Source organism: Myotis brandtii, unplaced genomic scaffold (assembly GCF_000412655.1).
Source record: "Myotis brandtii unplaced genomic scaffold, ASM41265v1 scaffold8, whole genome shotgun sequence".
Classification (NCBI taxonomy): Eukaryota; Metazoa; Chordata; class Mammalia; order Chiroptera; family Vespertilionidae; genus Myotis; species Myotis brandtii.
The window spans coordinates 1,751,971-1,769,873 of record NW_005371219.1 but is presented as its reverse complement, the minus strand read 5'-3'; the positions used below and the strand labels follow the sequence as shown (position 1 = coordinate 1,769,873).

At 35.2% G+C, this 17,903-nt stretch overlaps 1 protein-coding gene across 8 annotated transcripts in view; it reads right to left on the bottom strand.

The window, feature by feature from the left end:
• STXBP5 (syntaxin binding protein 5 (tomosyn)) overlaps positions 1–17,903 on the bottom strand; it is a 157,778-nt gene that overhangs the window by 71,651 nt on the left and 68,224 nt on the right. For 5 of the 8 annotated variants that reach the window (XM_014531295.1, XM_014531296.1, XM_014531298.1 and 2 more), the window contains 2 exons: positions 9,340–9,418; positions 5,864–5,980 (listed from right to left, as the gene is read on the bottom strand). In XM_014531295.1, coding sequence (XP_014386781.1) covers positions 5,864–5,980; positions 9,340–9,418 — 196 coding nt within the window. Of the gene's footprint in view, positions 1–5,863; positions 5,981–9,339; positions 9,419–17,903 lie in introns of those variants that run through there. The other 3 variants (XM_014531299.1, XM_014531301.1, XM_014531302.1) reach the window with 2 other exon arrangements.

Here is a 17,903-nt window from a genome sequence, read left to right as displayed (position 1 = left end):
CGTGCTGGGGGTTGGGGGCGGCCGGGGAGAGGTCAATGGGGGAAAAAGGAGACTTACGTAATACATTAAACAATAAAAAAGGGACATATGTAATACTTTCAACAATAAAGATTTAATTAAAGAAACAACAACCCTTCTTAACAAATCATGGACCAATTGTCTCAATGGACATTTTACACGGGAGCAGATATGACCAAATTTCAAGGACTTTTAAAAAATATATTTTTTATTGATTTCAGAGAGGAAGGAGAGAGAGAGAGAGAGAGAGAGAGAGAGAGAGAGAGAGAGAAAGAAACATCAATAATAAGAGAGAATCACTGATGGCCTGCCTCCTGCATGCCCCCTACTGGGGATTGGTCCCACAACCTGGACATGATCTGGTAACCTGGGCATGCCCTGACCGAGAATTGAACCTTGACCTCCTGGTTCATAGGTTGATGCTCAACCACTGAGCCACACCAGCTGGGCCAGCAAGGACTTTTTAGCAATGACCTAATGTCTCCAGGGATGTTTTGGACAAAACTAAATGTCTGCTAATCCAGACAAGTTCTTACATGGATTTGATCCCTATCCTCTAGAAAGATATAATCTAAATCATACTAGATACTAACATATATTATAAGCAGCCAAGTAAAGGTACTAAACAATCAGTGAATCATAACTAAGATATTCACTCTATGTAAAGATCATAAGCAAAAGCATTTTTAGGGATGAAAAAAAATGTAGATTAGGATGAATAATGCTGAGAAATCTAGATTAGCTGAACAATCCATAAAGCTTTAAGGATGTGCCAGAGAACCAATTTAGATGATGAAGAGGCATGGCTCTAAAAGAAGAAATTGTAGGAAGGCTAAGGATAAACTTCAGTAGTAGGATGAATAAACTAGAGGTGGTATAAGAAGGGCATATTTGAATAGCCTTATCAAATAAGTAACAATTTGAAAACAATTAGCTTTGAAATAAAATGTGCCCTTTTACAAATAATACACATTAAAAAAAAACTATAAGGCTTTTAATTCTATTCTAGGATTTTAGAAATGAAAGCATTGTTATCAAGTGAATATCAACCATTAACACTAATTTTGTTAAAACTCATGCGTCAGTTTCTAGATAGAGGGGTAAAGACAAACATACACATTATTTCTGGTCCAGCCAAAACATCAATACTTGGATGAATGATTGCATAAAATTAAATTGGAAAGTTTCTATAAATCACTGCGGCTTTGTATACAGATACAAAAAAAAAATTAAAACTTCAACCCCCTATTATCACAGCAGGTTGCACCCTTTCCGGTAAGAGTAATCATTTAGGAGTTCACATTGTGGCTATAGAATTTAAGATAATTCTAAAGCATGAGTGCTGATTTTGAAGGTTAGTGAATAAAATTAAAATCATCCCACATTGATAAGACTGGTGAAAATGTTTTATTTTATACTCAGTCATTTAAAATGTCCACAGATGTTTTTAAAAAGTAAATGTGGCAATTTGTCAAGATTCATAAAAATCTTTTATCTTAAAAATTTCACAGCTGGAAATTTCTTATAAAGAAATAATTGAACAGAAGATTTGTACTACTGTTCTACCTACACTATAAAAAGAATTTGTTCACTACTGTATTTTTATTTATAATATTAAAGTACTCAGCCCTAAAAACTATTGGGAAAAAAAACTGGTGAAAACTAGTAATACTTTAAAAATGTAATGGAGAAAAAAATACCAAACTGAATGTGCTCTAGGAATATAATCAAGTGAAAGTGAATGTGTAGCTAAAAAACAAAACAACAACAACAACAACAAAAACTTAGGGAAAATGAACAAATGATAAAAATTATTTTAGAATAGTAGAATTACAGGTAATATGCTTCTCTTGTGAGAATTTTATTAAATTAAATTAAACTTAAAAAAACACAAAGAAAACACCTGGATACTTCCAAAAACACTCCAGAGAATACAATATTAATGCTGGTTACACATGAGATAAATTATACATTTTTAAAATAATACATTTTTCCTCTGAAATACCATGAAAATAGTTTTCCAGTTTTAAAGATATTTCTGTATTTGTCATTACACTCTATTCAAGCACTGCTAAAATGTACTTTATTCTGAAGAACTTTCTGCTTCCTAGGCCACTCAAGAATAACTATTTAGCCCTAACCGGTTTTGCTCAGTGGATAGAGCGTCGGCCTGCGGACTAAAGGGTCCCGAGTTCGATTCCGGTCAAGGGCATGTACCTTGGTTGCGGGCACATCCCCAGTAGGAGTTGTGCAAGAGGCAGCTGATCGATGTTTCTCTCTCATCGATGTTTCTAACTCTCTATCCCTCTCCCATCCTCTCTGTAAAAAAATCAATAAAATATATTTTAAAAAATAACTATTTAAATGAAGTGACTCACCTGTTCAACAAGCATTTATACTAAGTGCTGCTCATTGCAGCAGAGTCCAAAAGTCTCATTTTCCATCATTTAATTCTCCCACTTCACTCCATCCTATAGCCAGCATGCTCCCCTCTATGACATTTTTTATTCTTGCATCTTCTTCCCCTACTTCAGTGTTCCATATCAGTACCCCAAAGTTATCTTAATCCTAAGACTTTTGGTTCTGTGGCCAAAAATGTTTCTAGAAGAATGTATCTGGACATGACAATACCTTTGGTATTTAAAAAAGAAAGTTATTTTCTCTGTCAGTACTCTATACTCATTGTAAAAATTCACTCAAAGTCTTTCTCACAAAATTATTCCCTTTTCATTTCCAGTGTCTCTGATGCCAACGGCCTTTCTTTTCTGACATTAGTCATATAGAGGTCTTCCTTAAAGTAAAAACAAAAATCTTAGTCTTACTCTTTCTGTGACACATAATTGCTACTTACATCTATTGCTGAATTCACTGAATACATGTTTTAAACTAGTAATTTCTATTGTGAAACCACCATTTCTTTTCCTGGAATGCCCCTACATCCTGGCTTATGTTTGAAATGAGGTTAATAAGTACGCTTACAAATTAATTCTTCCTACTATATATATATCTTCTAATCTTTCTTCTATTATAATTCTAATCATCTTTCTATAGCAATGCTTAACTTACAGAGTCTCTCTAAACACTTTGGGACATGATATCCTATGATCTCCCCCTTTTTTTTTCCTGTTCAGAATCTACTAGTCCTCCTTTCTAACTTGTTATTTTGGTATCTTTCATGATAAAATAACAGTCCTGGGAGCCTTGGCTCTAAAGGGTTCTGAACTATCAGAGAATGATTCTGCATGTGCTCCTTTTTCTTACACTTAAGCCACATCACCTCCATTGTAGCAATCACCAATGGCTGAATGTACTTCGTGGGCTCAAACAAAGTTAACAAGTGAAACTTGCCAATGATCTTAAAAATAATTTTTATACCAGTATACTTAAAATATGTGATAGCAGTTTTAATTTAGCAATATGAATTAAAAACTAATACAGGGGAAAGTTTTACAATAGAGGGATCTCAGCACTTTAAACTGATAAGAAGCAGTGGACAAAACTCAGTAAATACCACATAACTTATATAGGTATTAAATGAGGTATTCTACTGTCAGAAGACAGAGCTCTCAATCTAGCAGTCTTAGTTTTCGAGTTATGTGAATTATACCATAAAAATGTTATGTTATTTTAAGTCAAATATTATCTTACGATTAAGAAAGTGAATAACTTATCCTAAATAGGTGTAAGGTTTGAAGAATAAGAGTGGGAGAAACTGTTCTAGTTTTGAGAGAATGAAGATAATAAAGATAAATCTGGGAGAATCTTAAGAATAACTGTCTCTGAAGACAGTGGTAAAATGAGAATTAGGTAATTTAAGATAGAAACTTTCTAACATAGTAAAATTAATATGAAAACCAGGAAGGTTATCTCATGAGGCCTTTGAAATTTTAAGTCTATGGATTCAAAGAGGTCTTCCCCCATTAGGGGCAATTATTTATAAATCTTCCTGTAGATTTTTCCTGAACAATTGCTAAGACCAAGTATCATGATCCAAGGAGATACCGTAAAATCTAATCTAGACTTCATCAATTTAGAATTAAATTTGTATCCTAGAAATGATCTATGAAGCTCTCCTCTGAGTAGCTAGGGTTACTTGCATTTAATTATCCAGCCTCATAGAGGCATAAATAGGCTCTCAGTTCACAATAGTGGGAATACATGTACTGAGTATGACTTAATTAATGTTAAATTAAAGACGTTCTGATAAACTAGGAAATTTTAAAGCGAGTCCAGTTCTCGGCAAAACTGAGTGACTTGTGAATTGTTAGGACAGTTCTATCCTAGCCCACACTATCTGTGAGAATACTGTGTCCTGATTAAGAACTCCAGCTCCAGAGACAGCCTGGGCTCAAATTCCAGCTCTGTAACTTCTCAGGGCAAGCTAATTTAACTTAAGCGCTCTATGACTCAATATCTATATGGAGACAATAAAAGTACCCATTCCATAGTGCAGTTATGAGAATTACAAAAGACAACCAATGCAAATTGCGTAGCAGAATACCTGGCATATAGTAAGCAAATAATGGATATTCACTTCACCTACGAATATTTTTCTTCTTGGTGCTTAGAAGCCAAGCCATTTAAGTAAGGGTCTTGAGTTCAAGATGTAAAATGCTATTTTTGTCTCAAGTAAGGACATAAGCATTGCTAAGACAAAGCAAAAGAAAACTGCTCTTTGGAAAGCAGGCATGGTGTCCAAATGAGTTTCTCTTCTTGCTGCTATGGCTTAATCTTGAGGATTAGTGGTAAATGTAAACAGAGAGTAGGTTTCATTAAAAAGGAAGTGTAGCGTGGTTAAGAGCACAGACTTAATTAAATCTGGGCTCTTCAGCTTATGAGCTGCATGTCCCTAGACAAGTTGCTCAACCTCTCTGCTTCAATGTCCTCATCTGCTACAACAATCTTTATAGAGAAGGGTGTTTGCTTTGGGGCTTCAGAAAGTTAGGATTCTTTCATTGGAAACAAGTCCCTAGGAACAGTAGAGAAAGTTTGTAGCAAGTTTGAGAATGTTATTAAAATAGACTTAGATATTTTCAGAACCAGAATATCACAAATGTACCCTGAGCTTTTAGTCTGTGTTTTTTCATATTCTTATACAGGTAATCCACCTACAGCTTTTAGCTCACATGTAAAATTAAAACTTAAGAAAAGAGTGTTGTGAGTGCGAGGGGAAGGGGGTATAGCTGGAAAAGGGCATAGAGGGGAGAAAGATGACAGAAAACATAAAATAAAATAAATCACCTTATCTTCTAAACCACGTTCTGGCACCAGAGAGGGTAGGGGAAGTACAAAAACCCCAAAAGTTTTCCTTAAAGATAAACTTAAATACATATATCATGTGTGTGTATGTGTGTGCATATAAAGGCTCAGCAGACTATGGCCTGTTGCCTCTTTCTGTATGGTCTGAAAACTAAGAATGGTTTTTACATTTTTAAATAGTTGAGAAAATACACAAATGAAAAGTATTTAATGACACATGAAAACTATATCAAATTCAAATTTCACTGTCCGTAAATAAAGTTTTATTGGAACACAGTTGCATTCATTCATTTATGAACTGCCTATGTCTGCTATTGCACTACAATGGCAGAGTTGAGTAGTTGTAACAGACACCCATATGGCCTTCTAGGCCTAAATATATATACTCTCTGGCTCCATACAGAAAAAGTTTGCCACAGCAAGTGTTATGATAAAAGGGGATACATCTTTTAGTTGTGATTCTCCAAATGTAACTAAATTGCCAAATTATATTATGATTATATACACTTTAAGGTTCCCTAATAGAGATGCTTCCCTCAAAACTGGTGAATGTCTAATGGTGGTCCATTTCCTAAGAGAAACTCACTCTTCTAATGATGTGCATGTAGTGCAGAACTCCCAGGAGTTCAATGGAGTACCTGTTTGAAAACTTGAACCCATCCAGAGTTGCTTCTTGTTGAAAATCTGGCCTTGCCTACAACTTCTTGTGTTGTCCACAAGTGAAAAGAAAGTGTAGAATTAGAGGAGAAAAGGAACTAGAATTTAATCAAACACCTACCATGTGCCAAACACACTGTATTTCTTTTAGTTCTTCACAACAATGTCATGAAGCTAGAATTACTGTCCCTATATCACGGAGGTAAGGAGAGACAGTCAAGGAGGTTAAGCAACTTGCTGAATACAGTAAGTGGCAGAACTGGGATTTGGACCCCAAATCTGAGTTATTTCTACTAATCAGGGGTTTTCAAATATTATGATTATGACGCATTGTAAGAAGTGCATTTTACTTCATAACACAATATACAGATACATAAATGTATACAACTGAACAAAAGTTTCATGACCAATACTTACCCTTAAAATGTACAGTGCACTCTATTTCCTATTCTAGTCTGTAAGTTAACAATCAATGGTCACAATCAACAAAATTATTTTCACAACCCACTAACTGAACACCATTACCTGATGTCTAAAAATAAATAAATAAATAAATCACTGCCCTAAATCACAGTGTTTCTCAAGCTTGGGAAGAATGTTAATGAGGTTCTTTAACTATTATAAAGGCTGGTCAACCTTGCCACTCAGACACCTGCTTTGTGAATGCAAAATCAGAGAATAATTACATTTTATAGGTTTTTTAGAGGTTATCAAATGCTATTTGAGACAATTGATATGTGAGACAACTGGTTTAAAGAGTATGTTCCAAATGCTTTATATAAATTTGTTTAATCTTCATAACCATTCTGTGAGATAGATATTACTGTTCTCAGAGGCACAGAAAACTCAGTTAATTTCCCAAGACTGCACAATGAGTGAAGAGCTGTTGAGACCCAGGTGGTTCAGTTCGAGTTCACTCTCTTTATCACTCCTCTCCAGCACCATTCCCTGCGGCACTTCACACCCAAGTCACATTCATTTTTTAAAGAAACAACCTTTAAAGAATCAACATTATACTTTAGACTTTTTAAAAAGCACTGGCCATGTAAAGAATATAGCCATATCTTTGATAACAAGAGTATTAAAATGCTATATTAATGATATTGTCACTGTTCCCTATGTCTGATCTGTCCTGGTATAATATATACTTTATTTTATTAGAAAGTAAAAATTACCCATCTTGATTACCTATGCTGCAGAGTTAAACTACGCTTTATCATGAACAGGTAAAAGCTAATTCTTTATGGATATGTTTTTCTAAACACCAGCCTATCATTTTCTTCCTCACTTTCAGTAACACTATGCTAGGAGCTGGACAATTACAAGTGAGACAGTTATGTCCCATGCTTTCACTGAGCTGAAGACATACATTGATCAAATACTCACATTATTAATCACCAGAATAAGTTCTAGAAAGGAAAAGATAAAGCGAGGCTTGAGAGTATACTACTGGGGTACCCAACCTAGTCAACATGGCCAAAACATCTTTAAAAGTAGTGACATTTATGCTGAGCTATAAAGGATGGGAGGGAATTGTGCCTAAAATGATTTCCAGGTAAAGAGAAGAAAATGTAGAAGATCCTAGGAGGGAAGGATGGCTCTTCTAATAAACTTTGGTCATTTGTCAACAGGAACTAATAGAACACACATTCTGTTGGCATCTGCCCAAGACACTTGCTAGGAACAGGAAAAAAGTGAGAGCTGTCTAGCTTACTCAACTGAGGGTGATTCTGCTCTAGGTGGGAGCGGGTAGTGCAGTAATTGTCAACATGGGCTACACATTCGAATTCTAAGGACCTATGTCAAGGAAAGAGGCCATGGAATAAGAAAAAATAATTCGTTTAACTTATGAATGTCCTAACGTGGAAAAAGAAATTGGAAAGCTGGAGAAGACTGTTATAAGGGGATGATCATATTGATTTGTTTTATAGAATCTACAAATGCACACAAAACAGCTAGACTTTTTTTTTTCTTTCTAGATCCTATAAAAGGAAAAGTATTGCTAACATCCTGGAAGAAACTGGGAACTCATAATTATTACCATTATACAGGAGTAAAAATGGGAACAAAGAGAGAGAAAAAAAAATCTTCCCTGGACTTTTGCCTTTGTTGTTGCCAATCAATATCTGTTAAAATGAACAGGTAATTTAGAAGATAATTAGGACTGTTGGTTTAAATGTTTAGACAATTCATTTTATGTTGTATTATAAATACAGGGATTTTTTTCTGTCTCATTCCCCCCTCACTTCCTTTTCTGCCATACTTTTACTATTTATGTTCCTTTGCCAGTGGACAAATGTAGCAAATAAAAGAAACAATTGATAGTAGGAAGTTTCCTAATAAAAATAAGGGCAACCATTTATAGAAAGTTTATTATGTGCTAGGTAGGCACTGTGTGAAATGTTTTAAATACACAATTATCTCAAGTTATCACAACAACCATTTGACCTATTATCACATTTATGTCATCAATGAGGAAACTAAAGCACAAAGTCAAATAGCTCTGTGCCAAAGGTCACACAGTAAGGGACGCCATAGTCAATTAAGCCCATGCTACTTCTCTTAAAGTACATTCAACCTATTGTCAGAACACAGTATATCTGCTGGATTCCAGAGGAAGGCTAAAGAGGATCGGGGGTAGGGGGGTGGGGGAATATCAATCTAAGAACGAAAATTTGAGAGCTGCTGGACTATATATACTACATAAGTTCACTCTCTTACATGGCTATAGAAGTAAAACCACATGCTTTTTCTGGGAAACTAGAACATAAGTAAAAGAACTGCTTTAAAGTGTAAAGAGATGTGGAATTAAAAAAATAAATTAAATTTTTTTTCCAAAATTATATTTTAAAATATAACATTTGGTGCAAACAAAAAATATATGTGAGATATATAAAGTGTAAAAACCATTTAATTCTTATATTTAATTTATATATAGAGGCAATCAATGTCTTCAAATTCAACTAATTTCCTTTAATATTAAACTGTACTTATTTTTGGAACTGCCAAATATTCTTATGAGATTTAAGTTTTGAGGAATACATATAAAATTTCACAGTTAATATATATAATATCAATAGGTTAATTTTAAATCATTTTTTCTTCATTACTATTTCGCAATTTTCAGTAGTGAATAAACTCTATGTTAACTGAAGACTAATCTAACAGAATGTATGAAGTTTGATAAGAAAAATAATTCATACCTTCCAGGATATATAGCAAAACTGCTAAAGACAGAGAAAACACAAAAATGGATTTTATCCTAAATTTACCAATTTTAGTTATTTTGTGAAATAAAGAAAGCGTGAAATTTAAGAGATAGACCATTCTAAAGTAGGTCTTTAGCCTTCAGTGCTATTTGAGCAATTATATACAATGAATATTGGCAATGAAATAAAATCTTACCCAGATCTAGACGTTTTGAATTCCACCTTGAGGATAGGTTTGCATGGTTCTGGCTTCTTCCCATCCTTTAACTGTTTTCCTAAAATATATTTCCTGTATTAAATTCTAAAATTCTAAGTTACTCTAAATTCTTACATTGATATTATAAAATGAAAGTGAAATATAATGAAATCCATCATGAAACATTAAAAAGTGATTCTGGTTTAAGTATTTAATACAAAATATTTTAAATAACCAAGTAAATTTACTGCTTGAAATTCAGTGCTAAAAAGTAAATAAAATGAATAATTTTGTAACAACATTTATGCAATATAATTCTAGTAAGAGAAATTGATAGTCTTCTCAGTGTTCTTAATTTCAGAAAAGAAAAATAAAATTTCAATTTGCTCAATGAATTCAAGTTTAAGATAGCCAAATTTGAGGAAAAGAAATATAAATCAGATTTTTACCCAAGTGTGACAGGCTAAACCCTATGCTAATAAATCCATTTATATTTATTCTCCTGAAATAAAATCCATCTGTTGTAATATCTAGAAGGCTGCTTTAAAATGTGTCAGGGACTCATACTGTCCAAAAATTTTGAGTACTTAAAAAATATATTTGTTGATTTCTGTTATCTATTTCTACAAGTTCATTATAGAAACAATTTAGAAACATATAAAGAAAATATGACATCTGTGCCCATTTCTTAGAGATTAATCATTTTAAGCAATATTTTTCTTAGATCCCAAACACACACTACTACCCCAACATTTATCTTTCTTCTCAGTTTCCCCATCCCCATAGTACCTATCTTATTCTAATAGACTTTTATATTTCATTTGTTTGTTTGCCTCACCAACAAGAATATAAATTACATGAAGGCAAAGGTTTCTGTGCTTTCTGCTGATGTATATACCTGGTGACAAACATTGTTTGGCATACAGTGGGTGTTTAGTAACTATTTAATAAATGAATAATTAATAATTTTCCCTTTGGATTAATTCCTAAAAAAGGGACATCTGAGTAGAACTGTATTCCAGAAAGACTGTACCAATTTACACTTCCATCAGCAATGTAGTATTTTGCCACACCTTATCCAAACATTTTTTTTTTCTGACTTGGTAGGTGAAAAGGGTATCTCATTTTAATTTGTATTTTTAATCCCTAAATATTCTTAGGCTTATTGGTCATCTGTATTTCTTCTTTTAAAAATAGCTTATATCTTTTACCCATGTTTGTATGTAATTTCCATATTTAAAAATAAATTTAATACTCAAAGGTCATTAACATTGTATCTATCATATATTGCTAAAATTTTCCCTAGTGTCATTTGTAACTGAATTCTTAGCAGTTTTAAGAAATTAAGTATTTTTAAATGTACACATTTAAATAATGAAATCTATCAGTCTTGTCATGTTTCCAGTTAAGAAAACTTAAAATCCCAAAATATCAATTCTTCCAAAAATTAATTCATAAATGTAATGTAATTAGGATCCCCAAAGCCTTTCTTGATTTGAATAAAATGACCTTGAAGTTCACATTGTGGACTCAATGCCTATGAACAGCTAAGGAAACAAGGAAATGAGAGTAACTTCCAGAATGACAGTACAGACCTCCGTGATCTCACTTCCCACAGAAATTGAAATACTAGCAAAACAACTAAAGTTAAATTCTTCAAAACTCTGGAAATTAACCAAAGCCACAAAACGAGTGGAACATTGTCTACTCAATAAAAACAACTGCACCTCAGAGACAAGGAGGACTGAAACATTTTGATGGAATGCTATTCCCAGCCCATTCACTCCTAGCTAGGTGGCCAGGTAAAGATAGGAAAAGGTATCAGCAAACACAGAGGACTCGTTTTTGTTGTTGTTGTTGTTGTTTTTTTCTTTTGCAGTTCCAATAAAACCAGCTTCCCTGGAGCACAATCAACATTTTGTCCCAACTTGCAGCTGCTTGGAAAACTATACTCCCAAGGTGCTGTGCAATTTTACTTGATACAGACATCAGCTCAGAGAGACAAAATACCCTACCCTGCAGGGCATCACAGAAATAATAGCAATCTGCTGGCAATATCCAGCTGCCTAAGGCTGTGGTTCCAATTGAAATACATAAGAAAGAGCCTGGGTAGGAATTTAAAAGAAAATCCTCCAAAACTAGACATATTCCTGGGGATCATAAAGGCTGCATACATGTGCAAGGCTGTGTTCATGCCCAGGAAAACCTGAGAAAGGAGAAGGCCAAGGTCCCTGTCACTCATCTCTCTCTGGACAACTTTGAGACCTTGAGCAAACAGAAAGTTAAAAAATTAAATGGGAGCTACTGCTGTCAGGAACCCTAGAGAAGAGAAACTCATGGCTAGTAGAAATATAGAGGGCACAGCCTTTTTTTGAAAGCAGTCTGAGAACATTGATTAGGAACTGAGAACAATTTCTATAAAATGTGTACAGGATAGTAATGGCAGCATAATCAGTAGGGATCAAGAACTGAAAACAAAGTGAATGCCCATTAATTTGGAATTGCCATTAAAATGAAGAAATTAAGAGTTATGCCAGATGACATGGGAGAGATTCCTAAAGTACAGTGGATTAAGAAAAACAAGATGCAAAAGAATCCCAATATAATTCTACTTTATGTAAAACAATAACAAAAAAATCATGCTTATAAATTATTAGTATGTGTGATTTTAGAAATATATATAGTTTAGAAGAACACCTGTACAATTTTTAACATAGCTTAGCTGTTAGGGCAGGAAAGGGGATTGGGCTGCAAATGTGGTTAAAGGTTGAGGGAGAAGGGACTGGTATAGTATGATCCCATTTGTGTATGAGGTACGCATGTATGTCTACATGTCTAGAAAAACCTATCAGACTTCTTGTCTTTCCCATCTTTGGTTTCTTGCTTAGGAAGTCCTTCTCCACATAAAAATCATATACATTTTCTTTGCAATTTCTTGTAATTGCTTTATATTTCATTTATTATATGTAATTATTGATTTCCAAAGTATGTTTTGGTATAGGGAAGTTACTTTTCCTCTGTTTAATTAATACATTATCAGTCATCTCAGTGCAAATTTAATATTTTGAGCTATAACTGCCAGAGAATAAAGTGTACATATCTAAAGTGTAGCATTGTAGCTTTCCCCATTAATATAAAATGTCACCTTTATTACATGAAATTTTTATAAACACGTGCATGCCAACTGGTATTGGAGCATCTAATCTTGCCTTAAGATCCTAGGGGATCACTTCGATCACTTCTTCGTTACATAGAAATGATGGTGCAGTGGAATCTTAAACCTCTGGCACCCCAACATATAAGAACCAAGAAGTGACTAGTGATGGAGGTAAGTAGAACACCAGACTAAGGGACTGAAAAGGACTGCTGGGAGAGAAGACTAGATTGTTGAGGTGGAAGAGGGAATTGAGGAAAAAAGAAAGGTATGAAGGCAAAAAGGAGGTTTAAATATGAAAAGAAGTCCCTTGTGCTGTATAAGAAATGTAAGAACATCAACCTCTATTTCAATCTGTTGAGAAACATAGGACCTTCCAGTAAAGCATTTAAATGTTTGCTCTGAAGAAGGCCAGCATCAGACTTTTATCTTCTACCACCCAAAGCTCTAATGGGAGTGTCAGACTGATATAATTTGGAATTACAGATTCAATTTTACATTTGCTTTCAAAAATTATTGTAACATACTTTTAATAAAGTAAAACAATGATTCAGATATAACTCAATTTAACTTATTTCAATATTCGCTGGTAACCTTTCAGTGGCTAGAAGAATTTTTAAAGAAGGATATTGGGTGTTTTATTTGCTGAAACCTTTTCAAATCTGAGCTTATATATCTTGCATAAAACTTGGCTAGGTACAAAATTCTTAACTTTTTGTTTGCTTAATAGTCTTTTGACATTGCTCTTATAATAAACTTATAATAAAGTTTAAAGCAGTTTAATTTTTATTTCTTTATAAGTAAACTTTTTTCCATCCCCTATTAGAATACTAACAGCATAGTTTCATTATCTCTGTAAATCAAAAATGTTACAGTTTTTATAGTGATCTTCACTAATCCTGCTTGGTAGTTAGTCCTTTTGATGTGCATACAGTGTTTCCACCCCCACCCCCACCCCCCAATACAATTGGTATTTCACCAATTATTGCTTATGTTTCAGAAAGGTTAATTCATTTATCAGTAATCCAAGATTAACCATTTTCTAAGTCAAATCAAGTAATAAGGCACTAGCTAATCTATAATAATAAAAGCATAATATGCTAATTAGATCAGATGTCCTTCCTGACGACCTTCCGGATGAAGCTGGGGCTACGAGGGAAGCCCGGGTCCCAGGTCCCGGGTGCCTGCTGGTGGCCAGAGGGAAGCCCGGGTCCCAGGTGCTGGAGGGAAGCCGGAGCTGGCAGCCAGGGGAAGGAAAGCCTACTCTTGCACAAATTTCGTGCATTGGGCCTCTAGTATTTTATAAAGCATATGTCAATTAAAGGATGCTTACAAGATCACCAGATTTCACCACTAGGTGTCATTTTACTTCTTACTTGCTATGCCACCTGAGTAGCAAAAATCTGCGCATGTTCTTTCAACTGCCTGTGAATTACCTTAGTAAATTGTTAAAAATATCTAGTTAATTACAAAACTTCACTGGATAAATCACATAAACCTCAACATCACATATGATTTCTTCTTGTCTCTTACTATGCCCTGCTTCCCACTCCCATAAGCCACTCAGTCACAATGAATTAATTGGTCCAAGTCCTATTGATTCTAATTCCAACATTTTATTCAGGTATGTCCAGTTTTTCCTATTTGCTGTCACAAATGAACTCTTCATTATTTATTATTTACTAATGCAATGGTTCCCCACTAATGCAATGGCCTCCCACTTCTGCCCTTAGCTCAAGTAATATTGCCAAAATGTAAATGTCACGGTAAAATCATTTACCAGGTCACCATCATGAAAGCCAAACTCTTTAGCATATTATGACATATATTCATGTCTTGATATGTCTCTCTCTCTGTGTTTCCTGCTACTTTCCCAAAGGAAGTTTAAACTCTGGTCATATTAAACTATTCGCAATTTTCCAAGAACACTGTGTTTTTTATTATGTCTTTGTACCGCCTGACTAAAATGACAATTTATGTTCTTTTTTTATCTTATAACACCCACTCATCCTTTATGATCAAGCTCATATAATCTGAATTTGTGAAATCTTCCTACATATGCTTTATCCAAAAACTTACTTACTACTTCTGTTTCCACATCATATTACGCATGCTTTTTTCAGCATTTACTATAATGTAATAGTTATCAGTTTTATAGATCATTTTTATTCACTGGTCTATGAGTTCTTCAAGGGCAATATATACCCAGTATTTAATCTCTGGTACAGAGTAAGTGATCAATAAATGTCTATTGAATGAATGAATGAAGATGTATTAAAAATGAATGCTTCCTAAGTTTTTAATTTTTCATTTAGAATGCAGAGCACATTTTTAACTGATACAGTTGTGTGCAGCAATTATGCTCTCAGGCTACAGCTGATGTCCACCACTCGCACGTAACTACTGAGACTGAAATGTAGTCTAAGTTAAGATGTGTTAGGGGGGGGGGGGGGGGGGGGGGGGGGCAGGAGGCAGCCAATTGATGTTCCTCATCAATGTTTCTATCTCTCTCTCTCTCTAAAATCAATAAACACATTTAAAAATAAATAAAATTCATTTTACCTTTTTTTTTAAGAGGACATTTAGAAAATCACAGAGGTAGAAGAAGTAATTCATAGAAGAAATTGGTTTAGGAAACAAGTTATAGAGGCAAAGGAAGGGCTCTTGGAGCTTAGAAGTGAGGAAGGTAAGGGTGATGTGCCTGGAGGGGAGGAGGAAATGGTGAGGAGGATGGAGAGTGCAGTGAGTTTCAAGGGTGGAGATTTTAGGAGAGGTCCCAGAGGGAGACCTCAATAGAACATTCAGAAGCTTTCCAGATGTGTCCTTTAAGGGTCCAGGGTCTCCGCTGATTGATTGGTTGGTTGGCACCAGGGCAGGGGTTATATCCAATGCAGCTGGACCTGAGATTTTGCTGCTTTTCTGGGCCTGAAGCTGAAATACAACTGAGCCTACATATTATCTCTAGGGAGGAAAGGTCAAAGGGTGGGTCTAAACTGAAAAACCTGTTTGTTTTTACTATTAGTATGATTACTAGTAAATTTAAAAATTATACATACAGCTCACAATATATTTCTATTGAACAGCGATGTTCTAAGAAAAAAAAAATGACTCAAACTGGAGAATGACAGTTACTAACACTAGTCTGAAATGGGGAGGATATTCTTTCCTTAATTCATGTAATGACAGAATTGATGTACAGTTGGATTAGATACACATACATAACTGGTTGCCTTTTTGTTTGTTTTATTTATCATCACCTGAGGTTATTTTTTGCATTGTTTTTTAAGAGAGAGTGAAAGAGAGGGAAAAAGGGGGAGAAAGAGAGAAACACGGATGTGAGAGAGACACATAAATTGGTTGCTTCACGTAGGTGCTCTGACCAGGCCTGGGATGGAACCTGCAACCCAGGTATGTGCCCTTTGACCGGAATTGAACCCATGATCCTTCAGTGTACAGATTGACGCTCTAAGCACTGGGCCACACCGGCCAGGGTACATATCTGGTTTTTGACTCTTGGCTAAAGGCAGTGGGATTTATGATGTGCTTGTTTAAGGTCCAAAACTCCCCAAACTTCCCTTGTGACCCAGTGTAATTGCTTTACTGAAGATTGGCAATTGGTTTAACTGGTTTGGCTTTATTATTTAAAGGGCTTCCTTAACAGTTTCTCTTTGCTTTCCTAGAAGTCAGGTCTTTGTAATTGGAGCTAGGAGACTCAGCACAATCCATATGTGCACGTATGGCTTGCATATGGGCATCTGTCAGAAGTCTTGCATGCCTTATTTGTCCCACTGCACCACATCCTTTGACTTTAAATAAAAGCCTTACTTTGAGATTGCTCTGTGGAGTTTGGTGAGTCCTTTCAAATATATAAACTGGGGTAAACTTTGCAGTGAAATATACAAGGAACTAAAGTTTTTTTGTGTTTTGTGTTGTTTTTAAAATGTTTTTAGTGATTAGAGAGAGGAAGGGTGAGACAGAGAGAGAGAAACATTGATTGGCTGCCTCCTGCATGCCTCTTACTGGGGATTGAGCCTGCAACCCGGGCATGTGTCCTGATAGGAATCAAATCTGCAACCTCTTGGTTCATGGGTGATGTTTGACTGCTGAGCCGCTGATCTACACTGGCCCGGTTGGCTTTATTATTTATTGAATTTTTATGCTTTAGGTAATCTTAAGAGATTAATAGAATTATTTGTATGTCACATCCTTAAAATATTAAAATGTTTATTTTAAAATAAAAATTGATTTTATTTTTCCTTCAGCAACCCTTAATAGAAAAGTTCCCCAATCACAGCTTATTCCTTTGTATGTTTATTGACTGTACTGATGAATAAGCTTCAGAAACTAAATTTTAAAATGTCATTACCTAAAATGGACACCTATTAGTTTTGACCGTCTAGCACAGTGGTTCTCAACCTTCTGGCCCTTTAAATACAGTTCCACATGATGTGACCCAACCATAAAATTATTTTCGTTGCTACTTCATAACTGTAATGTTGATACTGTTATGAATCGTAATGTAAATATCTGATATGCAGGATGGTCTTAGGCGACCCCTGTGAAAGGGTCGTTCGACTGCCAAAGGGGTCGCGACCCACAGGTTGAGAACCGCTGGCATCTCCATTTCCTTTCTGATTCTGGTAAAGATAATCACAGAAAATCTACTCTGCAACACATCATGTATACATGCACACACACAAGATTACAGGGGAGATTCTCTGGGCCCAGCCCTGCAATATATACCTCTCCTCCCCTCCCCCCCGACCCTTTCTCAAACACACTCAAACACACACACACACACACACACACACACATGCACACACATGGTTAAAGAGCAGATGCTGTGGAGCCTTCAGCCAGCAAACCACTTGACCATGATGACTGCATGTGAGCCATGACTATCAAATTTCTTCCCTCTTAAACAATGAAAGCCCATCTGTCATAGGAGAGAAACAGGCCAAAAGAGAGAGCTCATTCCCTCGACTCCCAACACAGAAATACAGATTTACAAACCACCAAGATGAAATGACTTTGCAGAGTCAATAGATGGACCCAAATCTGGCTTAATTTCCATATATGCACAAAACTTTATATCTCATTTAATCCTGCCATTTTACATATCATGAAATTAAGCCCCAGAGATCAGTAATGATCTCCACAAGGTTTTTCACATAAAGCAAAACTAGAATTACATTCTAGGTTGTATGATTGCCAGGGAAATATCCTCTGATACTCATAAAAACTGGATTCAAGGAAAAACCAAGATGGCGGCATAGGTTAACGCCGGAGTTTGCTGCCTCGAACAACCACTTCAAAAATACAACTAAAAGACGGAACGGACATCATCCAGAACCACAGGAAGGCTGGCTGAGTGGAAGTTCTACAACTAGGAGGAAAGAGGAAACCATAC